Source organism: Eucyclogobius newberryi, unplaced genomic scaffold (genome assembly GCF_026437365.1).
Source record: "Eucyclogobius newberryi isolate DKJ021-1_F unplaced genomic scaffold, fEucNew1.0.hap1 SCAF_8, whole genome shotgun sequence".
Lineage (NCBI taxonomy): Eukaryota > Metazoa > Chordata > Actinopteri > Gobiiformes > Gobiidae > Eucyclogobius > Eucyclogobius newberryi.
Window position 1 is genome coordinate 4,853,626 of NW_027316500.1, and position 21,041 is coordinate 4,874,666.

The 21,041-nt window shown below is 40.3% G+C and overlaps 1 protein-coding gene across 1 annotated transcript in view; it reads left to right on the forward strand.

The window, feature by feature from the left end:
* The window catches only part of tet1 (tet methylcytosine dioxygenase 1), a 154,637-nt gene that overhangs the window by 17,518 nt on the left and 116,078 nt on the right, over nt 1-21,041 (forward strand). The window contains exons 2-5 of the mRNA XM_072436754.1: nt 15,360-17,193; nt 17,444-17,534; nt 19,355-19,448; nt 20,099-20,307. Coding sequence (XP_072292855.1) covers nt 15,360-17,193; nt 17,444-17,534; nt 19,355-19,448; nt 20,099-20,307 — 2,228 coding nt within the window. The remainder of the gene's footprint in view (nt 1-15,359; nt 17,194-17,443; nt 17,535-19,354; nt 19,449-20,098; nt 20,308-21,041) is intronic.

Here is a 21,041-nt window from a genome sequence, read left to right on the forward strand (position 1 = left end):
AAGGACGTGTTGTTCCTTTTTTCATTTGTATAATATTTGTTTATTTGCATCTGGCTTTTCTTTTTGTGGAACGGTTCATGTTATTGATTCCAGATGACAGTCATTTCAAAGATTCAAATGTGCTCTGTGAACGTGACTTGGAGTTTATTTCCATACAAGTTTTACCTAAAGTACATTTCATTTTATTTAATGAATAAGGAACGGTTTGATATAGACGAAATATAGGTATAGACTTTCTATATTGATCAATATTTTCGGCCCACAAACTGAGCCTGTGCTAAAGTTATCAAATGAACCAATTCACTTAATAATGCCATTTTCTCTTGGATGCTTCTTTAGGCAATAAAACGATGCTAAGTTATCTGGATCCAAGGTGTCATATTCATATTTGACATATTGCTCACCCCGAGGGCCATGTCTGCGAACCTAGATGGAATATGTCTATAAAACATGAAATATTATCAATTTATTAGAGCACAAAGTTAGACATCTACAAGTATATTGACCACGCAATTAACCAAATTTGAATTAATCAGCACCCTCAGCGCGCAATGTATGATTCCATAAACATTTGGGGAGCTACTTGGAAGGGGAGAGCTGCTGGTAGTAGGACTGTGCGATATATATATATATTTTTTCATATTGATCCAATTTCATTTTCTATTCAATTTTATTTCGCCTTAAAATGGTAAAAATGGCTTTTGATAATGATACACTCACAATTAATTGACGATTTCACATGGCTCAATCTGTCAATCTTTCGATTAATTTCCGAGCCTTAACTGGCCTCCCAGATACAGGTTTGAGACCCCTGTTCAAGACAGTAAACATGAACATAAAACTGCAATATTTAACATAAAGATGACCATTTCTGCATATGTCATGAGCTGCACCATCGACCCCAAAAAGTCCTTGATTAGAATATTATTAGTTCTAAACAATAGTATTGCATTATTCCAGTGACTATATAAATAACCAATGTAGAGACTGAATATAGGCACAATATGTTACTTCTTCAAAGTAAAGTGTTAAATATTGACAGTGCACAGAAGCTCCTGCTCGGCCACAGTCAGCACTTGTTCTTCCTGATAACTTATAATCATGTCCAGAATCACTGTGACTGTTCAACTGCCAACACAATCTCAAAACATGTCAGCTCTGTCCGCACATACTATAGTATATAGTACACAGGTGAAGTATTCAGATGGTGTAAAGGTAAAGTGAGGGACCATGTATAGTATTTACATAATTGTTTAGCTTTTTGTTTGCTGGCTCTGCATTTACTGCACAACTGTAGTTACTTCTGTACTTTGGTTGCAGTCGGTTGCATTCACGTGAAATCACCACATTCTAGAATGCGTATCGTTCCAAATGAAGGTCAGAATCTGTCTCCTGCTGTGTAGCTGTCAAACTGCAGCTGTGTTGTCCTGCTTTATTGGTAATATTCCTGTAATTACTGGGCTTATCTACGAGAAACAGTGCCACAAATTCAACTTCAAATGTTCAAACTCATCATACTTCTTCCACCACTGCTACTATTATTGTTTATTAAAGAACTGTCTTTAAATAGGAATGGTCTAAAAAATAACCTCCTCTTTTAACACCTGAGCAGAAATCAAACCAGTAAAACAGTAATAAAGTGCTTTAAAATGTCTGTATAAGTACTGTATAAATGCTGCTGCTCAAACCTGCTCCATCAGATTGAAAATTACTTTGTTGATTTGTCTTGACTCCCATTGGATCCTTTTCTACCATGGACCACTCTTGGACAAATGAAGGACTTACGACTTACTTGTACTACTGCTTGCGTGGGGTGCATACTCTTTTTGCCCCCAACGTCAAACAGAAAACATCTTTAAATTGTAAGGAACATTGCATTGTAGTAAAATGTGCTTCTGCTTGCTCCAACAGTTTCCACATCTCACACTGATTACTAAAGTGCTACAGACATGCGTTCATATCTTCATCTGACCTTTTGCTTCAATCTGTTCTTTTAGAATGCGCCCCCTCGGGACAACTTTGTGCAAAATGCTCCAGAGAAAATCAGCAAAGAGCCGTAGATGTTGCACAAGGCTTATTAGTGTTTGTTATGAAGCCTTTCAGTGTCTCTGCTCCAGCGTCTTCCGTTTCACTCTGATCATGTGCCGGACGGTGGTGGAGGCAGACAGCAGCAGGCGGAGCTGTGTGGAGCGTGGGAGACTGAGGGTTTCATAGTGGAAGAGTCATGTGATGTGAACCTCTGCATTTGGGGCCTTTCACAATACTCTCAATTCCTTCAGTTTCATTGAACAGAGCAGCTATAACTGTCCGCACAGTTTGACAGTCAAGGTGAAGTAACGCTGACTTTGGAACCACCTGCAATAGTGAATGTGTTGGCTTTGTCTTTGCATAAGTACAGACAATACAGCAGTGTTTAGGTGCTTTTTGCCTTTGCACTCTTCTCTACTCTCTAAACAATGTCTTATTTATTTATGGTTTTGACTGACCTGTGTGTTTGTGATGAGATTTTAACGCACCCGTCTCACTCTGTAAAGCATTTGGAATTACTTTAAGATACAATTTAGATTCATGTCATTGTAATGTGTTCATTATGAGAAAAATAATTGTGTGTTTTATTAGAAATAATTACACAAAATCATATTTTTTATTAATCAAATCTAAATGTGTAATAAATGCATTCATTATTTTGAAACCCTGCTAATTTAAATCTATGTACGCCTCTCTGGCAGTGTTGTACTCAGCCCTACACAACAGAAATATCAAAATCACTCTCAACAACAGAGAAATACTCTGTTACGTTCATTTTAAAATGATCTGAGATTATTTTAATGTTATAAATGTCTACTCAAAATAATATCCATACTTCTTTTTCTTACAGCATCTAAAATGGAAAAAAAATTAAATGTGTTAATCAGAATCATTTATTCTATTTTCTGTTTGTTTGTTTTGTATTTATTTGAACTGACTTTATCAATATATAATTCCCTCAAATTGTGCTGCCCTAGTTGAAAGTTCCTTTTAATGAGTTTTTGTCCAACTAACTTAATTGTCCGGCTTGTTGTTTATTGCCTTATGTTCTTTAAAAGGGACATGTGATGCAAAATCCACTTTATTGACCTTTTAACCTTGTTACATCAGTGTTTCTTTATCATTAGTTTATTCAAGTTGTATTTAAATTGATTCCTGCATGTTTGAGTTAATCCTGTATCGTTCTGCATTTGAGGCCTTCCCCCGCACTCCAGCATTAAACTCTTCAATAACAAACCGATCTGTTATAAAAAAACCTTTGTTTTGTTGCTGGTTGAAACTATCAGAATAACGTGTCAGTCGCTCACTGATGACATCACAGAGGGATTCAGCTTTACAACTCAGTGCAGGTTTTGTACTTTTATTTTCCCATTCGTCTTCGCAAACTGTAAAACCGTGATCACTATTTTGCACAGAAAACATCAGACCCAAACGCACTTTAAAATCTGAAAACAAACAAACAAATAACGAAGGCGGAGCTGAATTAAGTTAATTAATTCATGTTTTTATTTAATTGATTAAAAAACAGATGAAACAAACGCACAATAATATGAAGACGGCAAACCACGATGTCTCTCACTCCCACAGCGTACGACGACACATCAGGAGCGATGGAGCCTGAAGCCCTTCCACTACCTCCACCACCTCCACCTCTTCCTGCTCTTTTTCGCCATCAGATCTTGGACTTTGGCTCGCTCGGCTTTCAGCTTCCTCTCCAGCTCCTGAGCGTTGTTCTATGCCTCTGAAACTATCTGCTTCTGAACGATGAGGGAGTCTTCAAGGGCCGTGAGCTCTTTCTGGAGGGCCTGTTTTTCTCCGTCTGCATGTTGAAGCTTGGTGGTGGTGGAGGTCAGAAATCTGTCCCTCCCTGCAGCTTTCTCCAGGTACTCGTGAAGCCGAATGTTCAGGGCCATGTTCTCCTCCTCATACTTTTCCATTGTCCTTGTCACGTAGTCCAGAGGAGTCTCCTGCTCTTATTGTGCTCGCTGAAGATCGTTGGTTGTTGTCCTTTGAGCCAAGTTCTTGATGGTTTGAAGACAAAGGTCTAGAGTCCTTCCCTCTCCTTCTAACATTTCAATGATCTTCCTCCTTTCATCCCAAGCAATCTGCTCTTCATTGATCCGAACGACCAAATCCAACTCTTTAGTCTGGTCTACCAGATCTTCCATGTTAACATCCTCCTCTTTTAAGTCGAGGTCTGCTACTTGTTTGTTGATATAGTTCTCGAAATCTTGATTGATCTTCAAAAGCTCTCCAATGTAATCATCAATCCTGTGTTGTCCCTCTTGGATGTGTTTAGGGATGACATATTTCTCCTCATCCTGCTTCTCTCGGAGTTCCTTACCAAACTCAGTGATCTTGTCCTTCTTGTTCAGCTCTTTCTTTAAGTCCTGCTTCTCCAGCTGCACTTCCTGAAGAACTGAGGTTGCTTTGGTCAAAAGTGTCTCTCTTTGTACCTTCTCCGAGGTGTTTTGAAGCCAGGACTAAACGTGGACCGGCCTCCTACTGGTGCCAGAGTCAGGTATTACAATGTAGTATTACAACGTAGTATTACAACATAGTACTACAACGTGGTACTACAAAAGGTACTACAACACAGTAATGAAAATATTGAATATACAGCAAGGTTTACTAGAATTCTAAAAGTACAAAAATGTACTACAGCATAGTACTACTAGAAAAACAAGTAAAAACACTTCAAAAAGTACTAAAACATTTTTAGAAATACTGTTTAACTGTAAAATAGAACGCAGAAATAATATAAAACTCTACTAAAGCATACAAAGTGGAAATACAAACCACAAATTCACAAGTACAGTGCTTTTATTGTGAAAATCTCCAAAAGGTTGATTTGCAGTGCTTTTATTTTGAAGGTTGTACTCTATGCAGTTCTACTGCATTACTGCAATACTTGGGTCCTGAGACCTGGGTCTCTGGTCTAGACTGCTTTTGGAATTGGTACTAGAATTACTACAATTCTGAAAGTACAAAAATTGTACTACAACGTAGTACTACAACTAACATCATAGTCAGTGTCCCATATGTTGACTTCTACCCTACACCACAACACTTTTATTTATGTATTTATATGTAATCAATCCTTGTAGAGAATCTAAACTCATTTTGAGAATAATTACTTTTTTTGATACAGTTTCGCTTTCTGGCACAAACGATTATATTACCTTAATTTATCCCTACAGTAGTTGCCATATTCTACTTTTTTGATACACATTTATTCACTATAACTGATTAGGATTGACTGTTCAGTGTGGTTTAGTTCTTTATGAGCAGAATGGTGGCATAATGTTAGCACTCCTGCCTCACAAGAGGTTACAAGTTAGAAAAGATTAGTTAAGTCTTTGAGAAGCAACATTATTTGCTCCCCATATAAAAGTTTGCCAAAAAAAACCTAAAAATCGATGCACATGTTGTGACTTTACTGCACATAGACCGTAATGCATATACAAACAAATAGGATCACTTTTAAGAGTTAATATGGCATTCCAAATACATTTTAAAATCTTAAGTTTAGTTGTATCATAGTTAATCAAGCCATAGTTAATTTCAGTTCACTGGTTAAAACATCATCACTTTTATTTCCGTGGTGAATGCCAGCAAGTTATACATCATTTTAAAGCTTATTTTCTCAACAAAACGAATATGTCATTGATTTACATTGAATAATATGCCCCAAGAAGCAATTGCCAATAGTTTGTGAGAAAGTCTCAACTTTTACAAACGCATGTCCTACCTGTTTGCTGTTTATGACGGACGAAACGGCTTTAATTCTGTACATCCTTGTTCTCAGTCTGTCCGTAAGGAACCATTGAAAAACAATATCCACTTGTATTTTTCCTGAAGTTATCCGATTTCAAGATATTGTCAAGTAAACAAACTTTTCTTCGTTTCTCGCCGGGCGAGAATACGCTTGTCCGCCGCATTTATCCGTCCATAACAAATGACCTGTTTGACTTATAAGATAATGTTTGACATCGATCTCTTCCTCAGACTGTTACCTACAGAATGAGACCATCCACAAATTTTTCTGTCTCCGGGTTTGTTTGCTACAGCCTCCGGAGGAAAAATATGCAGCGCTTCCGAAGCGGGCATCCATCTTTGTTTTTAGCCCTTAGCCTCTGCTAACAGTCACGCAGGAGGCTTTGAGTGACATATTATTCTAGCCAATGAGGAGACCTTTCTCCTGGTAGGCGGGACAAAGGGTTTATTTACACAGAATTCTCCCTGTTCTCGTGCGTAAGGCTGTCAGAGCCTAGATTTTTCTGCATTTTGCGACTAGATTTTACGCATCACGTTTTCTGATTTTATTAGCCTTTGGGATGCATATTTTGTTAAATATATGTATTATTATATCAATACAAAAATAAAATAAAAATATTATAATTTTTTTTTTTTTTTTAACCTCTATATGGGAAATTCATGGGTAAACTCATAAATACACATTTTCACATTCATTGTTTTTAGCAGTTATAATAGGTATCAGTGGCCTACAAAACATCAAAATGTATGTTTTATGATCATAGAGGAGCTAAAATTGTAATAAAACAGTTTTGCACAGTTGGCACATATTTGGATCACTTGTTCCGAATATACTTTTTGATACAAAAAGGTCAACAGCACCAAAATGCCTGTTCCTAGAGATCTGAAACTTTACACAGTTGTTGTCAACAAGATAAACATCATGTACAGTGAACAGCATATGCACACAATGAAGTATGTCTTGCTCAGGACCATTACAAATTGACAATATTCAGGCGAGACTAATGTGCACATCTGCAGAAACTAGAAGGCCTAAGCTTTCTAATGATGCATCACACTTGCATGTGGGCTGTAAGATCCTCTTTTAATAAGCAATGCCATTTGGGTATGTCCAACCATTGTGCACAGGGCGAAAATAGGTGGGTGGTAACAGGTTAATGTTCTAGGGTAATTACAGTAGACCATTACCTCACGACTGTCCAAACTAATACGTTTTTTTTCATTCAAAGTTTGAGGTTTGTAGCTATATATATATAGCCACTCCCCTCAGGCAGGAGGGCACTCCCTTCACTTTCTGCACTACATATATATATATATTAGGGCTGGGCAACGATTCATTTTTTTATCTTGATTAATCGCATTATTTCCCTTATTAATCACGATTAATCGCATTTTTACGTGCAAAATTCCAAATGAATTCAAAATAAGTGTAAAGTGCATCAGTATTTTTATTCAGTAGCAAATATTAAGTATTCACTTGCCACAAAATCCTGAGCCACCATCATTAAAGATGAACAGGCCACTTCGGAGGTAACGTCAGAAACATTGTAATCTCATGAAACATTAGACACTCAAAACACATTTTAGGAGCAGCATAAACAGTCTAGGACCAAATGTCCCTAAACCAGAAAACACTTCAGTACAGTTTGTACATTCATAGAACTTGACACTAAAGCGCCATAACATTAGTTGTGCAAACAAACACTTAACCAGTTCAATACAAATAAATGCATTGTGTACATTTTAACTTAAACAATGTTATCAAACACAAAACTAAAGCTTATTGCCACTGCCAGGGCATTGAAAAGAACCAGAAAAGTGTGTAGATTCCTGAAACTGGGTGTTTTTTTACTCCTCTGCACTAAGCCAGTTGCTAAGGCACACACCCGATTATTCACGTTTTCAGCTGATAAAGACGCGTGCCGGGCCCTTCTCGCGGATCTCCCCAGCTACTTCGCCCGTCCGGACCTGCTTACGCGGGCCCCCGTCGGGACCTGCTCACGCGGGCCCCCGGCGGGTTGCCTCGGCTGGCGCCTAGCCGCTGACTTTATAAAGTTAATAAACCAAAGCCATGGTCCAACATTTAAAATCCATTTACACCACGAGAAAAGCAACACAGCACAACTCCTCCACTCCGCATGTGCAGACGACTCGGACGCACGTCTGCTGCTGAGTGTATTTTACGGACATGAGTCCGGGGCGTCGAGAACCCGCGTCTGGTGCGTTTGTCTTTTAAATGTACACACGCTCAAATTCTGCGTCGGCCGCAGCGGTTTGTACGAGGCTTTAGAACTGGTGCGGACCAGGGGAATCCGACCTGCGTTAATGCGCGTTAAAATAATTGATCGCGTTAAATAAGTGATGAGTTAACGCGATAATAACGCGTTAACTTGCCCAGCCCATATATATATATATATATATATATATATATATATATATATATATATATATATATATATATATATATTTACATATATATTAGAGATGCACCGATTCCAAAATTCTTGGCCGATACGGATTTCCGGTTTTTAAGGAGGTTGGACCTGCCAAAACCGATTTTTACGATACGATTTTCTATCTAGCCACTGATTTTCCCACAAACTACCCAGTATTATACATGTGAAAAAGGTGCATGTATACAGGACACATGTTTTAGAATATAAAATGTAATTTATTTTGTGGAAAAATAGAAAAATAACTATATATAAAAATAATATATATATATACAGAACTATATACTAACTAATATATGGCCTGGAGAAGAGTGGGGGACACAGAGGAAAAAGGAGTCCATTTCTCCTGCAGAAGATGCAGCTCCAATGGTTCCAGATTGAAATCAAATGAACTATTTTCATATAGTAATTTATACATTTGTAATTTTACACATTCTTTTGAATGAGCTGGAACGGTCTGCAGGAGAGGAAGCCGATGGAACATGAGGAGGGTCAGTCCCAGAGCGCTGCCAGCACCTCCCTCTCAAAGCTGGAGGACTCTGGCTCCAGCACCTCCCTCTCAAAGCTGGAGGACTCTGGCTCCAGGACTCTGGCTCCAGCACCTCTTCCTCGTGGGCCTACAAAAAACACATTATTGCAATTTAGATGACACAGGCTAAAAACAAATTGTAATCCAAACAAATGCTTTTACACACCTGTGGGTGCAGCAGAAGGGTCAGCATCCCCTGAAGGAGCAGGAGCAGCAGGAGCAGGGGCAGGAGCAACAGGGAGGTCTGAAGGCAAATCCAGATCTTCAAAAAGAACATTGTACAGCAGTTATATTTTAGCCCAGTACATTTACTGCAATATTATTCAAACTTTTACTATTATAATACAGTATATTAAATGAGGCACATATGTTGCCAATATCATTTTCCAGTTTCATCAGCTCTTTGATAACTTCACACACTCACTAGAAGCACAATGAGCTGTGAACTATAGATTCTAGTGCACTATAGATTCTAGAGCACAGCTGATTGTGTAAACATTTCTTTGAGGCTGTGGGACAATTAAATAGGCTTGACATTAGATTGTAGTCACTCATTTCGCTGTTCGAGTCAGTAATTTAAGTTTTGTATCTACGTAATGTGATCTCAAATGCATCAAAGTATTTTTAAAGTCTCATTTCAGGTGGATGAGATCTCTTGTTAGCATTAGCTCATAGCCTAGCTTTCTGCTAACAACAACAACAACTAACTCTTCTGACAGCCCTGCTGCTGCTTCTTCTGGCCCCTTCATGTGTCCCTACTCTTCTGCAGATAACTCTGAATAAACACATTAACTCGTCAAACACAAACCAGCGCAAATTATTTTGACCGCATCAACTATCAACACGTAGATTTTAATCGTCTCAAACTTGTAATAACTTACCCCACAGTCCAGTCTCCTCTGATCCTCCTCCAGGCTCGCTCCTTCTTGTGTTCCACCAAAGTTGAACAAATCGGAACTTTTCTGAACGATTTTAACGCTTTGAAGCTTCTGCTTGTCAAAGCGTCTAAAGCGGAAAACACCAAAACGCACCCTCCGCGCCGCGCTCCACGCAGAAAAAGCAGGAATCGCGCCGCGGGAAACGCAGGAGGTGTTCGACGCACGTTTACATAGACTTTGAATGTAAACTGGACACTTTGGCCGCCGCGCTCTGAAAGAGTCTTGTAGTTTTTAGCTGTTTTGCTCTGGGCGCGTTGAGCTGCTACGCACCGCGCATGCGCGCATGCGGGTCAGTTTGGATCGGCCGAAAACCGGCAATTACGACATGGACCGGCCGGTCACCGATTCTGGCCAATTCGACCTAAAACCGGCTTTTTTAATCGGCGGCCGATTGATCGGTGCATCTCTAATATATATATATATATATATATATATATGTACAAATGTACAAATGTAAATTTGTGTACATATCAAGCCTATTTTTAACTTTATTTTTTATATCTGATAGCTTATTGTTGTGACCTATTTATTGTTCATTGTTTTATTTTGCATCGAATCACCAAGACAAGTTCCTATGTTTATGAATTTTGTTTATTGACAATGGCAATATACCTTTTTCTGATTCTGATTGTGGAGTGTGTACTTGTGTAAAAGACGCAAACTGGGACTTTGCGTCTTTTATTTGTGCAAGTGCAAAAGTGGAAGCGTCAGAGCAGAGCCAGACGGGGAGGAAGGCAGACACAGGTAAATCAGCTCACACAGTAGGGTTCTCTGTGTGATCAACTTCAGAGTGCTGTGTGTTTACAATCTGACTCATATTCACTGAGAAATGAGTCTAATGAGGAACTGAATCCAAACGCGGCGAAACACAAAGACACGAGAAGCGCCGGCATGAGATACAGCGGTCAGCATTTTATAAACTGCCCTCGCAATGAAATGATAATCTTTTGGCCCAACCCAAGCATCACTAGTGCCCACATCCCTGTACTTAATTGTGATTGAAAAATGAAAACTCCGAGTGATACATACAGAGTTCTGAAATGCTATGATGCCAAAATAATCACAATCTGCTGGTTGTTCCTGTGAAATGTCACATGAAGAGCTTATCAGTTCTGCATTTTTGAACAGGAATCGAACGGACCTGTTTATATTATTAAGCCGTTTAAGATCAATATTGCTTTTTCTAAAGAACACGTTAAAGGATGAGCTACTTATGTTATAGTTTAAGTACCTTAAAGACGCATAAACCATGTCTCCTTTAATGCTGACTGACCCATAAACATCCTGCTTACGGCACTGTCATTCTATCCTGTTTCTTCCCTGTGATCCAGCTCCAGCGCCCGTCGCGTCCGCTCCACAGCTTCCCCCCAGTCCGCGCGTGCAAGTCTGGAGTAAGAAAGCCCTCATAGGGGATCCTTTGTTTGGTAGAGTCTAGGCATGGACCGTAATTCACAAGCCGCCGAGGCCCGCACGCTATTGGCTGCTGCGGCTGTGTCTGCGTCTGCAAAAGGCATCCCGTGTGTGTGTGTGTGTGTGCGTGCGTGCGTGCGTGTGTGTGTGTGTGTGTGTGTGCGCTTCAGGCGATACGTCAATCTGTCTACTACGCTGTCTCCCAGCTGCCCCTTTGCCTTGACACCGAGCGCTTGTCCGATGTAGCTTCTTTCTAAACACCTCAAAGGAAAACGCAAGATGGCCACTGGCACATATGAGGGTTCTGCTTCCTAATCGGGTAAGGTAACTGTAACCGTCTCTAGCATTCACCCTTGGGTCTATTGTCTATTGAAGGGTCACCTCGCTCTGTCTTTACTCGCCGTGCACTCAGGGGCACACTTCAACTTCATCCGCGGTCCTAGTCGCTCGTATTATTGTTGTTGCTAGGCTTGCAGTGCGCGTCTGTTTGGCTTGTCTTTTCCAGGTGTGTTTAAAAGGATTGCGACCAATAGAGCTTAGTTTCCACGGTAACAGGCACCGTTTTTCTTGCATTAGCCGTTGCAGTTACCCCTCTTTTCCTTCCCTTTTTTTTTTCCTTCTTGCTCTGTTTTGGACAGCTATAATTCTGCACCTGCTGTTGTCTACGAGTGGAGTGCCTTTAATGTGTCCTTTTTCCTTTAAGTGCTAAATGTTATTATGGTGATTTTCATTCAAGTCGATGTGTCGTCAATCTAATTAGTAGTTTGATACATTAAATGAGATAGAAAGATAAACCGTCTTTTAAATACAGTGAATGAATGGACTTTGTATGACCAAACATTGAGAATGAATCATATGTTCTCTTTTTTTACTACAGTAATCTGAATTATTGTTGTTCATTCCACGTGTTGTTGATGTATTTTTACTTTGTCATAACACTATCTCCGAATAGAATGAGACTTTGGATTTTTTTTTACACGCTGCTGTTGCCGGGGCAGCCTCTGTGTTGTGTCTTGGGAGAGTTGTTATAGTAGCTTGCAGTCTGGTGGGTTTAAAAAAAAGAAAAAGTGTAGTATTTGAACCAGATCTTGTGTGTCCAATGTGGTCCTAACCCTAACCCTCTAATGGCTCAAAAGCATGTGATTTCCATCCGATAGCTTTTGGTTATCACAAGACATGACTACAGGCGCACACACAACACACCACTCTGTTATCAAAATGAGGTCATTGAAGCTGACTTTCTCCGTGCTCGTGCTATTTTAGACTTGAGGTTAGTCTCAGTGGTTCTTGTTCAGTTCTATGCCGAGACAGGCGTAGTAACTGGTTTAATTTACTGATTACCGCATTTTCTTAATAAGTAAATGTATATAAGATTTTGAATGCAAATCAGTTCTATTGCTACCCTATACAGAAACTACTGATAATCTCTCTTCTTATCAAAGGTTGTTTGGGACACTTTTGAGTCACTCACTTTAACCTTGCTGTTTAGATCTGGATTAGTGCCAGTGCTGCTTTGTCATGAAAAACAAGTTATTGTGACTATTTGGTTCCCTTTTTCCCTCTTCCCTGCTGGGTGTCCTTTGAGCGTTGGGCAGCGTGCAGTCACATTGGCAGGCTTTGCATTTGCATGGTCTTAGCTCCGGCCGTCTGTTGCATCAGCAGCGTGAGTGTAGTAAGTAGTAAAAAGAGAAGGCCGGACAGCTGTGGACAGTGAGAGTGGAGAGAATGCGGCGGACTGGAATTGGATCGGGATTTCTGGAAGTTGTTGGAGAAAACTTGAAGATAAATAACATACAGTATGTTAATTTTTAACTGTATGTAACTGTAAGGGGTGCTTGTCTCCATGGAGATGTTATTGCTTTTCTAAGGACTGTTCCATATACTATATCTATCTTGCATTTATTGAACTTTCTTACACTGACCGGGCTAAATAAATATTACATGTAATTTGGCCTGCCTTGTCACGTCACCTGCTTATTTCCATGGAGATAGATACATTTAATGCCATACTATGGAACATCCAGATAAACCACCGGAAAAGTTACATGGCGTACCCTTTAATCTTGATTGCAAGTAGGATTGATTGCACATTTACTCTGACAATGTGATTGGATGGTTTTATAATTGGTCAACTTTGCTCAAGAGAGTCCTCTTGAAAATTACTAATTTGTGCTATAGTTTTATTATTGCCTTCGAAGGATTACAACAGGGGTCGATCCTTGGGCCATTTCTGTATAGTACATAAAATACTAAATATGAATGAACCAAGATATGCTGAGGAAAACCTGCACAAAAAACTTCAATCCAAAAGTGCAATTTTAGTTTCAAGTCTGTTTTTCATCATGCATAAAAAGCACAATAGTGGTTTGTAAAATAAGTACTTCTTGTTTGAAGTGGGTTTAATGTAAGACGAGCAAAAATTAAACATGCACGTACAGTAATCCAAAGTTAGGTTTCACAAAGTAGAGGGTTGGACTGGGAGTCTGTTAGTGTTTTAGTTTGAAGTTTAGCTCTCAAGAATCTGTTTCAAATCCAGAGTGCCCCTGAGTGTAGTACCATGTGTCTGTTTGAATCCTCATACCTTCCAAAGTGTAAACATTACTTGAAAGCTTGAAAGAGGTGTTTAAAAAGTCACATCGGGTAAACAACTGCAAGCAAATGCATCAACTCCTAGGACAAGTTATCTTTGACTTGCAAATGTATTGAGCAGCTCCTTCACAGGGTTTTGTCAGCTAAAGCCTGGCCTGACATGCACTGTTACCATGTTGTCTGCAGAATTCTGAGATACGTTTTTGTGTGTTAGTCCTGAAAGCACTTTATGTTAATTTAGGAAGACGTCACATACACACTTTGACGTTTTAGCTCTGAAAATCTTTGACATATTCCTCAATAATTCACTTTTTACTACTAACAAATTCACTTACAAATGATTCCCAGTCAATTCTATTTCAATGTTAATCTTACTTTCATGAAAATAAACAAGATCTGTGTCATTTAACTCTCAAATGAATTCAAATGTATTCCTCCTGAACGCAGCTCCAAAGGTTTTAATGACAGGCTGTAGAGCTCTAGATTAAAAAGCCATAAACTGATCATTGACAATTAAAAACTGTCTGATCTCACAGCCCTATCATGAACTTTCTTTGTTTTATGATTCGTTATATATTACACTGCTATATTCTGGTTAGCAATGCTCTTTTCTTTTAATGAGTGTCTTGTTTGTAAAATATAAAATCCAAAACAGGCTGAACAAAGTGTTGAGATTCACTCCACCAAAGTCTCCAACAAATGTGCTGACTTGACAATGTTGAAATTATGCCACTAAATTGTATGCAAATTATTTTCCATCCATCCTTGCAAATTAGGCTTTTGACATATTGCATATAATGATGTTGAATCAGCAGCACCTTTCAGTTTTACCAATACATGTCGATACAACGGACTCTGGTCCTGCAGCGCTGTAGTGCTGTGCCTAATCTGCATTAAACCTGAAGTGGGTTAAAGACTCACTTAGACATGCAGGGGAGTGAACCGTGTCGAGCTGCAGCCAATGGGCTTGCTTACACATGCCTGGCAACACTCCTCCAGGCGCTCTCAAGACACGGCATGTGCACTCACGCTCCACACTTGCCCTCACTGACCCCACATCTGTGATGCAATAGAAACAGTCCCACTGTTCTCCTGCCAGTGGTCCAAGGCAGATGGAAAGGAACCAGCTACAACAGAGCTGAGTGCACAAGAGACAAAATGGAAATGTACTTTTTAAAAATGTAATTTAAAAGAAAAAAAATGAATGTCACAATTTCAATGTCACAAAAATAGAAATTAGCTCTGTGAGATATTGTTGTAAGAATTGTATAAACAATTATCCATGCCACAGGGATAAGTCTTGTGCCTCTTTTTGATACAAAAAAATAACACATTAGTGATTGAAAGCGAGCAAGTTACTTGCAAATACATAAACATTCGATAGAACATGTATATATTCTGTACATAATATTATTTTCCTCATTTTTTATTTAACGAGATTGAATAAAACTAGCTCTCTGTAAACAATAGACACATAAATAACTAATAAGAATGTAGTCTATAAAGATCTTCTCAGCTTCTAATGACAAAGAAAATGACCAACCTGCTTCAGTCAATCAGTCATCAATGCAGGAAGCGAGAATGGATTACTTTACACACCTAAAGCTCATCTTGCATCTTCTTTTTGTATTTCAGGTGGTTCCAGAAAACTGGTCGGTAAATGGCGAATCCCACATGGAGGCCTCCCACTCAGCAGCAGTGGAGGAAGACGACAATATACCTCAAATACACAACAAGCACCAGTATACTTCAAATCACGAACAACATGCACTTCCTCGGGGTGACCCAATGTGTTACGGGCTTCACCAACTCTCCTCTGTGACTCTGCAAAATGGCTGCTCGAAGACAAAACCTCATGGTGCTAACATGACCACAGGGTCCTATCCAGAACCTCAAAAGAGCACATTGACCTCTGAACCTCCAAGGACAATTATAACTATGGTTTCTAAAAACGGACTCAAGACTCCGCCCGAGGACTTCACGATTCCTCTGAAGAAGATCAAAACAGAGGAACCTTGGTTGTGGTTTACAGAACAGGCAACAAAACACTTGCGGGATGTAGAAGAGGTGTGTGAGGATCCTTTATCGACTTTGGCTGCGGTGGTTTGCTTGTCAGTTACGGAGAGAAAAGGACTTGAGGATAAAATCTTTGGTTCTCGATCGTCTATTCTACGATCCATCAAAACTGAACCGCCAGATTTTCATTTCAAGAAGGAGAATGATTTGAAAGACCAGATTACTCCTCGACTTGTGCAAGGAACATCTCAGCCTATAAAAACTGAGCCTATGGAAAAGGAATTGTTACCAAGTGTGCAATCTTTAGCCGAAAAGCGGAATTTAAGTTTTGATCAGGCAATTGCTATCGAGGCCTTGACTCAACTGGCCGCTCTACCTCAAAACACCACTGCAGCTATTAAAACTGAAAGTAACTGCGAACATCCAATTTCAAAACCAGCATTCAACAAAGTGTCTGTTATAAGCTCACTTAAAACGTCAGTAATAAGACCGCCTATAGCAAGGCAGGGGAATGTCATCCAATGTAAGAGAATAGAGCCATTTCAGGTCATAAAGTCGGAAGTTAGCATCAAAAAGGAGGTTGTGGAGGGTGAAATGGGAGAAAAACCAAGACGCAACCGAGATGAGGAGGAGGTAGCGGCGCAGCTAGCAGACTTAGCGTTCATCATCCAAGCTAGACACAACCAGCATTCGGAGAACAATCCTCCGAAGGGGACACCTGTGCCTGCTATAAAATACAACTTCAGCGCCTCACAGCTAAATGCTAACCAGAAAAAGGCTAAAAGTACGCCTACCAGGCAAAGGAAAAAGAAAACCAACGAGGAAAAAGGAAATCGGAGGACGCCCTTGTCGAAACGAAACGGAGAGACGCCGAACAAGAAAGGTCCAGAGATACAGTTACCGGGATTGAACCATAAAAGGAACTTATTCCTACCACAAGCTCAAATAGATGTCAAGAAATGTCTGGAGGAAGCACAAGAACAAAAAGGGCAGTTTATACAAAATGGCACAGCGCTGTTAGGGAGTTCAAATTATACTAGCCAAATGAGAGGGCATGAAAACCAGGCTCAGTGCTTAGCTAATGGACAGTTCAATCATGGTCATTACAATCGATATTTGTCTGAACACTGTCAAAGTCTGAACGGGGATAGCCACAATCACCTAAACTCAGTACAACATCACAGTTTGGTCAATGGATTTTCAGACCCTAGAACGTCGCCTCCTCCGAGTCAGCAGAATTATTATAAGCTGGAGCACTCAGGCCCGTTCTCTGTGCTGTCCACTAGCGCAGATGTGGGAGGGGACGGGGGTCATTCTGCAGAGTCGACTCCATCCAAACACAGTGTCAACAGCTTCCTGGAGTCTCCCGGCAGCTTTCTGGATACGCCCACCAGGAACCTGCTCAACACGCCCTCGAAGAAACTGAGTGATCTGCCCACATGCCACTGCGTCGGTGAGTACTTTGTCTGTGTTATTATATTGCATATCCAAGTAATTGTTTTGTCTTGAGTGTTTTGTCTAGAGTGTGTTGACCCTCTGTGGTTGTGTTTGGAATTCAAAGCTTCTCTTCATGTTTATCAATTAGAGTGGAACCAGTTTTATTGTGTTATTTAGAAGTTATTTTTGAGAGACTGGAGCTTTTATTTCAAAAATTCAGTGTAACTCGCAGCTTTGCAACGCTTTTTCTTCTTTGCTTTGTCCAGATCAAATCAGTGAGAAGGAGGAAGGCCCGTACTACACTCACCTGGGGGCGGGGCCTAGTGTGTCGGCCGTGCGAGAGCTGATGGAGAACAGGTACGGTGATTTGAAAAGTCCACATTTTGCCAAAAAGTGCCATACTGTCGGGCGCAGACTGAAGAGCATGAGATGTGACTGTCAGTGGCTTTGGAATGCACCCCTCCAGTCTTTAGGAGGAAACACTGCTGAGCTGGCCAGTGAAACCAGATGACAGCATAATTTAAACAACCTGAGGCACAAGGTCCATCTTAAACATGCACTTAAAGACCCTCTGTCTGGCTTTTATTTCTTCTAGCTCAGGAAAACACCCTTTGCACCACGTTGTAAAAGCAGCTACTTGTAAATACTATAAAGCAGAGAGAGAGACACACTGAATGACAGAGGCTAATCATTAAGCATTTAATTGGATTAGGCTCAATGTTACAACCAGGCATGATCTCCTAGTTATCAGAATTTCCGCATGTTGTAACTCCCGCGAAGATACAGGGAGGTGGGGCGATGAGGCAGTACCTTGCTCTGCCGCTCAGTGCACGGCAAAATTCCTCACAAACTGCTGATGCGACGCAGATAATGTGTCCAGTCCCTCTATATATAACAAATAAATCACTGACGATATGCTCTGTACTCCCATATTTTGGATAATTTATGAAATGTATTTCTGAAATGAGGCTCGCAATTTTAAAACAGCAGTAAAAGTTCACTCTGTGAGGTAAGCAATACTTTTGCCTCATGGCAGAGGGCGCTCCTGAGCCCGTGGACTGTTGAATTGTCTTTATTCTTGAACTCATTTATTTCTTATTTACAATCCAGCTTATTAAAATGTAAAGGTTGGACCAGAAACTTGTATTTATTTTGGCTTGAAATAGGCTCAATTGGAATTAATTTTGACCTTCTTTAAAATATGTGTCACATGTTTGTGTAAAGAATGCTGAAATGAGACATATAGCATAACTCTGTCTGTTGTCTATCAGATTATGTTTAAGGGGCTCTTTTGGGTTCATTTGCATTTGTAAATCTGACTCTGAAAGAATCACTAGCCCTGAACCTCACAGCACGTCACTGTATCACCTGTCAGTGTCCCATGGTAAACATGTACAAATCAAGTCCAGCTTTTGCTGATTTATATTACAAACGTGATGGTAAAGTTGTTGATGTTTTCATTTGGTGTTTTTGTTAAAGTTGATCAGAAAGAAGAAAGAGCCTCACATAAGTCTCATTGATGCCAGTTTCAAAGCTGAAATCTGATCTGATCTGATCTGAATGGTCTCTACCTAAAGCCCAGCTCCTGCACCAATCACGAGTCAGAGCTAGTGCAGCTTCTGCAGCTCTGAGAGGCTGGAGTTTTGGAGGTGAAGGAGCTGAACATGAGCCGTGGCCTGTCCTTCTACTGAAGGAGACACACTTGGATGTGTCTCTTTTTGCAGGTCAAGGTTCTGGCAACACAGCTTCCCTTGTGATTGGAGAACACTAGACGTGTTCCTGTAGCTGTGCCTCGTCTGAATGATTGATGAGAGTGGAAGTGTCCAATGAGGATGTAGAAAAAATGCCCTGCAGCCTAGTGCGCACCAATAGGGTTAAACGGGAAACTCCAAACGTCGCCCGACACGATCGGGTCTGCGCAGGTCTTGCTTATGATTCAGGATAACGCTGAGTTTGAACTGTCCAACCAACATTTAGAACTGATTTGTTTAGAACAACAGAAATGTATATAATATGTATACAATTAAAAAAACAAAAATACATTGAAATTGTGAAACTGTGACTTAATCCATTTTTCCTCTTGGTGCATTCGGAGTTCTTCTAACATCTTCTTGCTTGAATGCATTGTCACTAGATATATTTTGTCTGCTGAAATATGGATGTTGCCTGTGTTGTAGATATGGTGCCAAAGGAAACGCCGTGAGAGTGGAGGTGGTTGTTTACACGGGGAAAGAAGGCCGGAGCTCTCAGGGGTGTCCCATAGCCAAATGGGTACGTGACCAGCCCTGTGACGCTTATCCTCACATACTCAGAGGACAGAACTTTAAAACATCTAAAATGAGTTGATCTGTATTTGGTGTTAGAATATGGAACAACTTAATAGAAAATTTTAAAACCAAATGTGCTCAGTGGGTTCAAAGTTGAAGAATCTACACAAGATGTAAATGTGTAAAAGAAACTAACACACAATTTACAATCCATGTTTCTTCCAAAGATTACTTTATATCATGACCAAAAGGTATTCTTTTCTGTTGTTTGGGTAAGTTATGTTGACTAAAAGAGGAGGGGGATTACCAGTAAATAAGGTCACACTTCTTCCTGCTCTCGATGAGCACACTAGAACATAATGTGAATGGGGTCCTGTGGTCATATGTATTTATTTTTTGCTTGTGTATGTGTAACAAATCTGATCATCATGCTTAAAAAAACTAAACCAAGGTGTGATGTGTTTGTGCTTGTGTGTGTGTTTGCGTAAGTGCGTGTGTGCGTTTGTGCATGTGTGTGTGTGCGTGTGTTTGCATATGTCCGTGTGTATCTGTGTGTCTGTGTGCGTGTGCGCGCGTGTGTGTGTGTCTGTGCGTGTGTGTCTGCGCGTGTCTGTATGTGTGTATGTGTGTGTGTGCGTGTGCGTGTCTGTGCAGGTTATCCGTCGGGGCAGTGAGGAGGAGAAGCTGCTGTGCCTGGTGCGTAAGCGTCCTGGGCATCACTGTGACAGTGCAGTGCTAGTGATCCTCATCCTGGCCTGGGAGGGCGTCCCCCGGCCTGTGGCTGACCACCTGTACAGAGACCTGACTGACACCTTGTTCAAATACGGCTCTGCCACCTGCCGCCGCTGCGCTCTCAATGAGGAGTGAGTCCACACACCTCTGTTGAACCTGGGTTATTTATAAGGGTTATTTAAGATCATTATACAGTACATTTATTCTACTACTTTGACATTCCTCAAAGTGTACATTTTAATATTCGATATATATTTGAAGGGTACTTGACTTTTTTACTTGGGGGCCCGAGTCTGAACAACGAACACGTTTTTGTGTTTGTATTTGTGGGGTTCGAATATTGAACTGAAGAAATGAAGAGCTCAAACAAAGTCCAAATACGGTTTAAACAAATATGTATAGAAACAATTATAGCAATATCTGCAGAAGAAACTGTCAGTGTGGCATAAACATTTATTTCTGGCTTTTGGAGAAAGTATTGTTTCACATTTTCACGTTATAATATCCATTGTTGAAAAGGGCTTGTCACTCACGGCAGGAGAGCAATCTGTTCATAATGTACTGGAAAAACCTAGTGTTTTTCATTTTGCTTGTGTTTAGTGACGCACACACAGACATGCACACACACACACACACACATACACACACACACACACACACACATACACACACACACACACACATACACACACACATACACACACACACACACACACATACACACACACACACACATACACACACACACATACACACACACACACACACATACACACACACACACATACACACACACACATACACACACACACACACACACATACACACACACACACACACACACATACACACACACACACATACA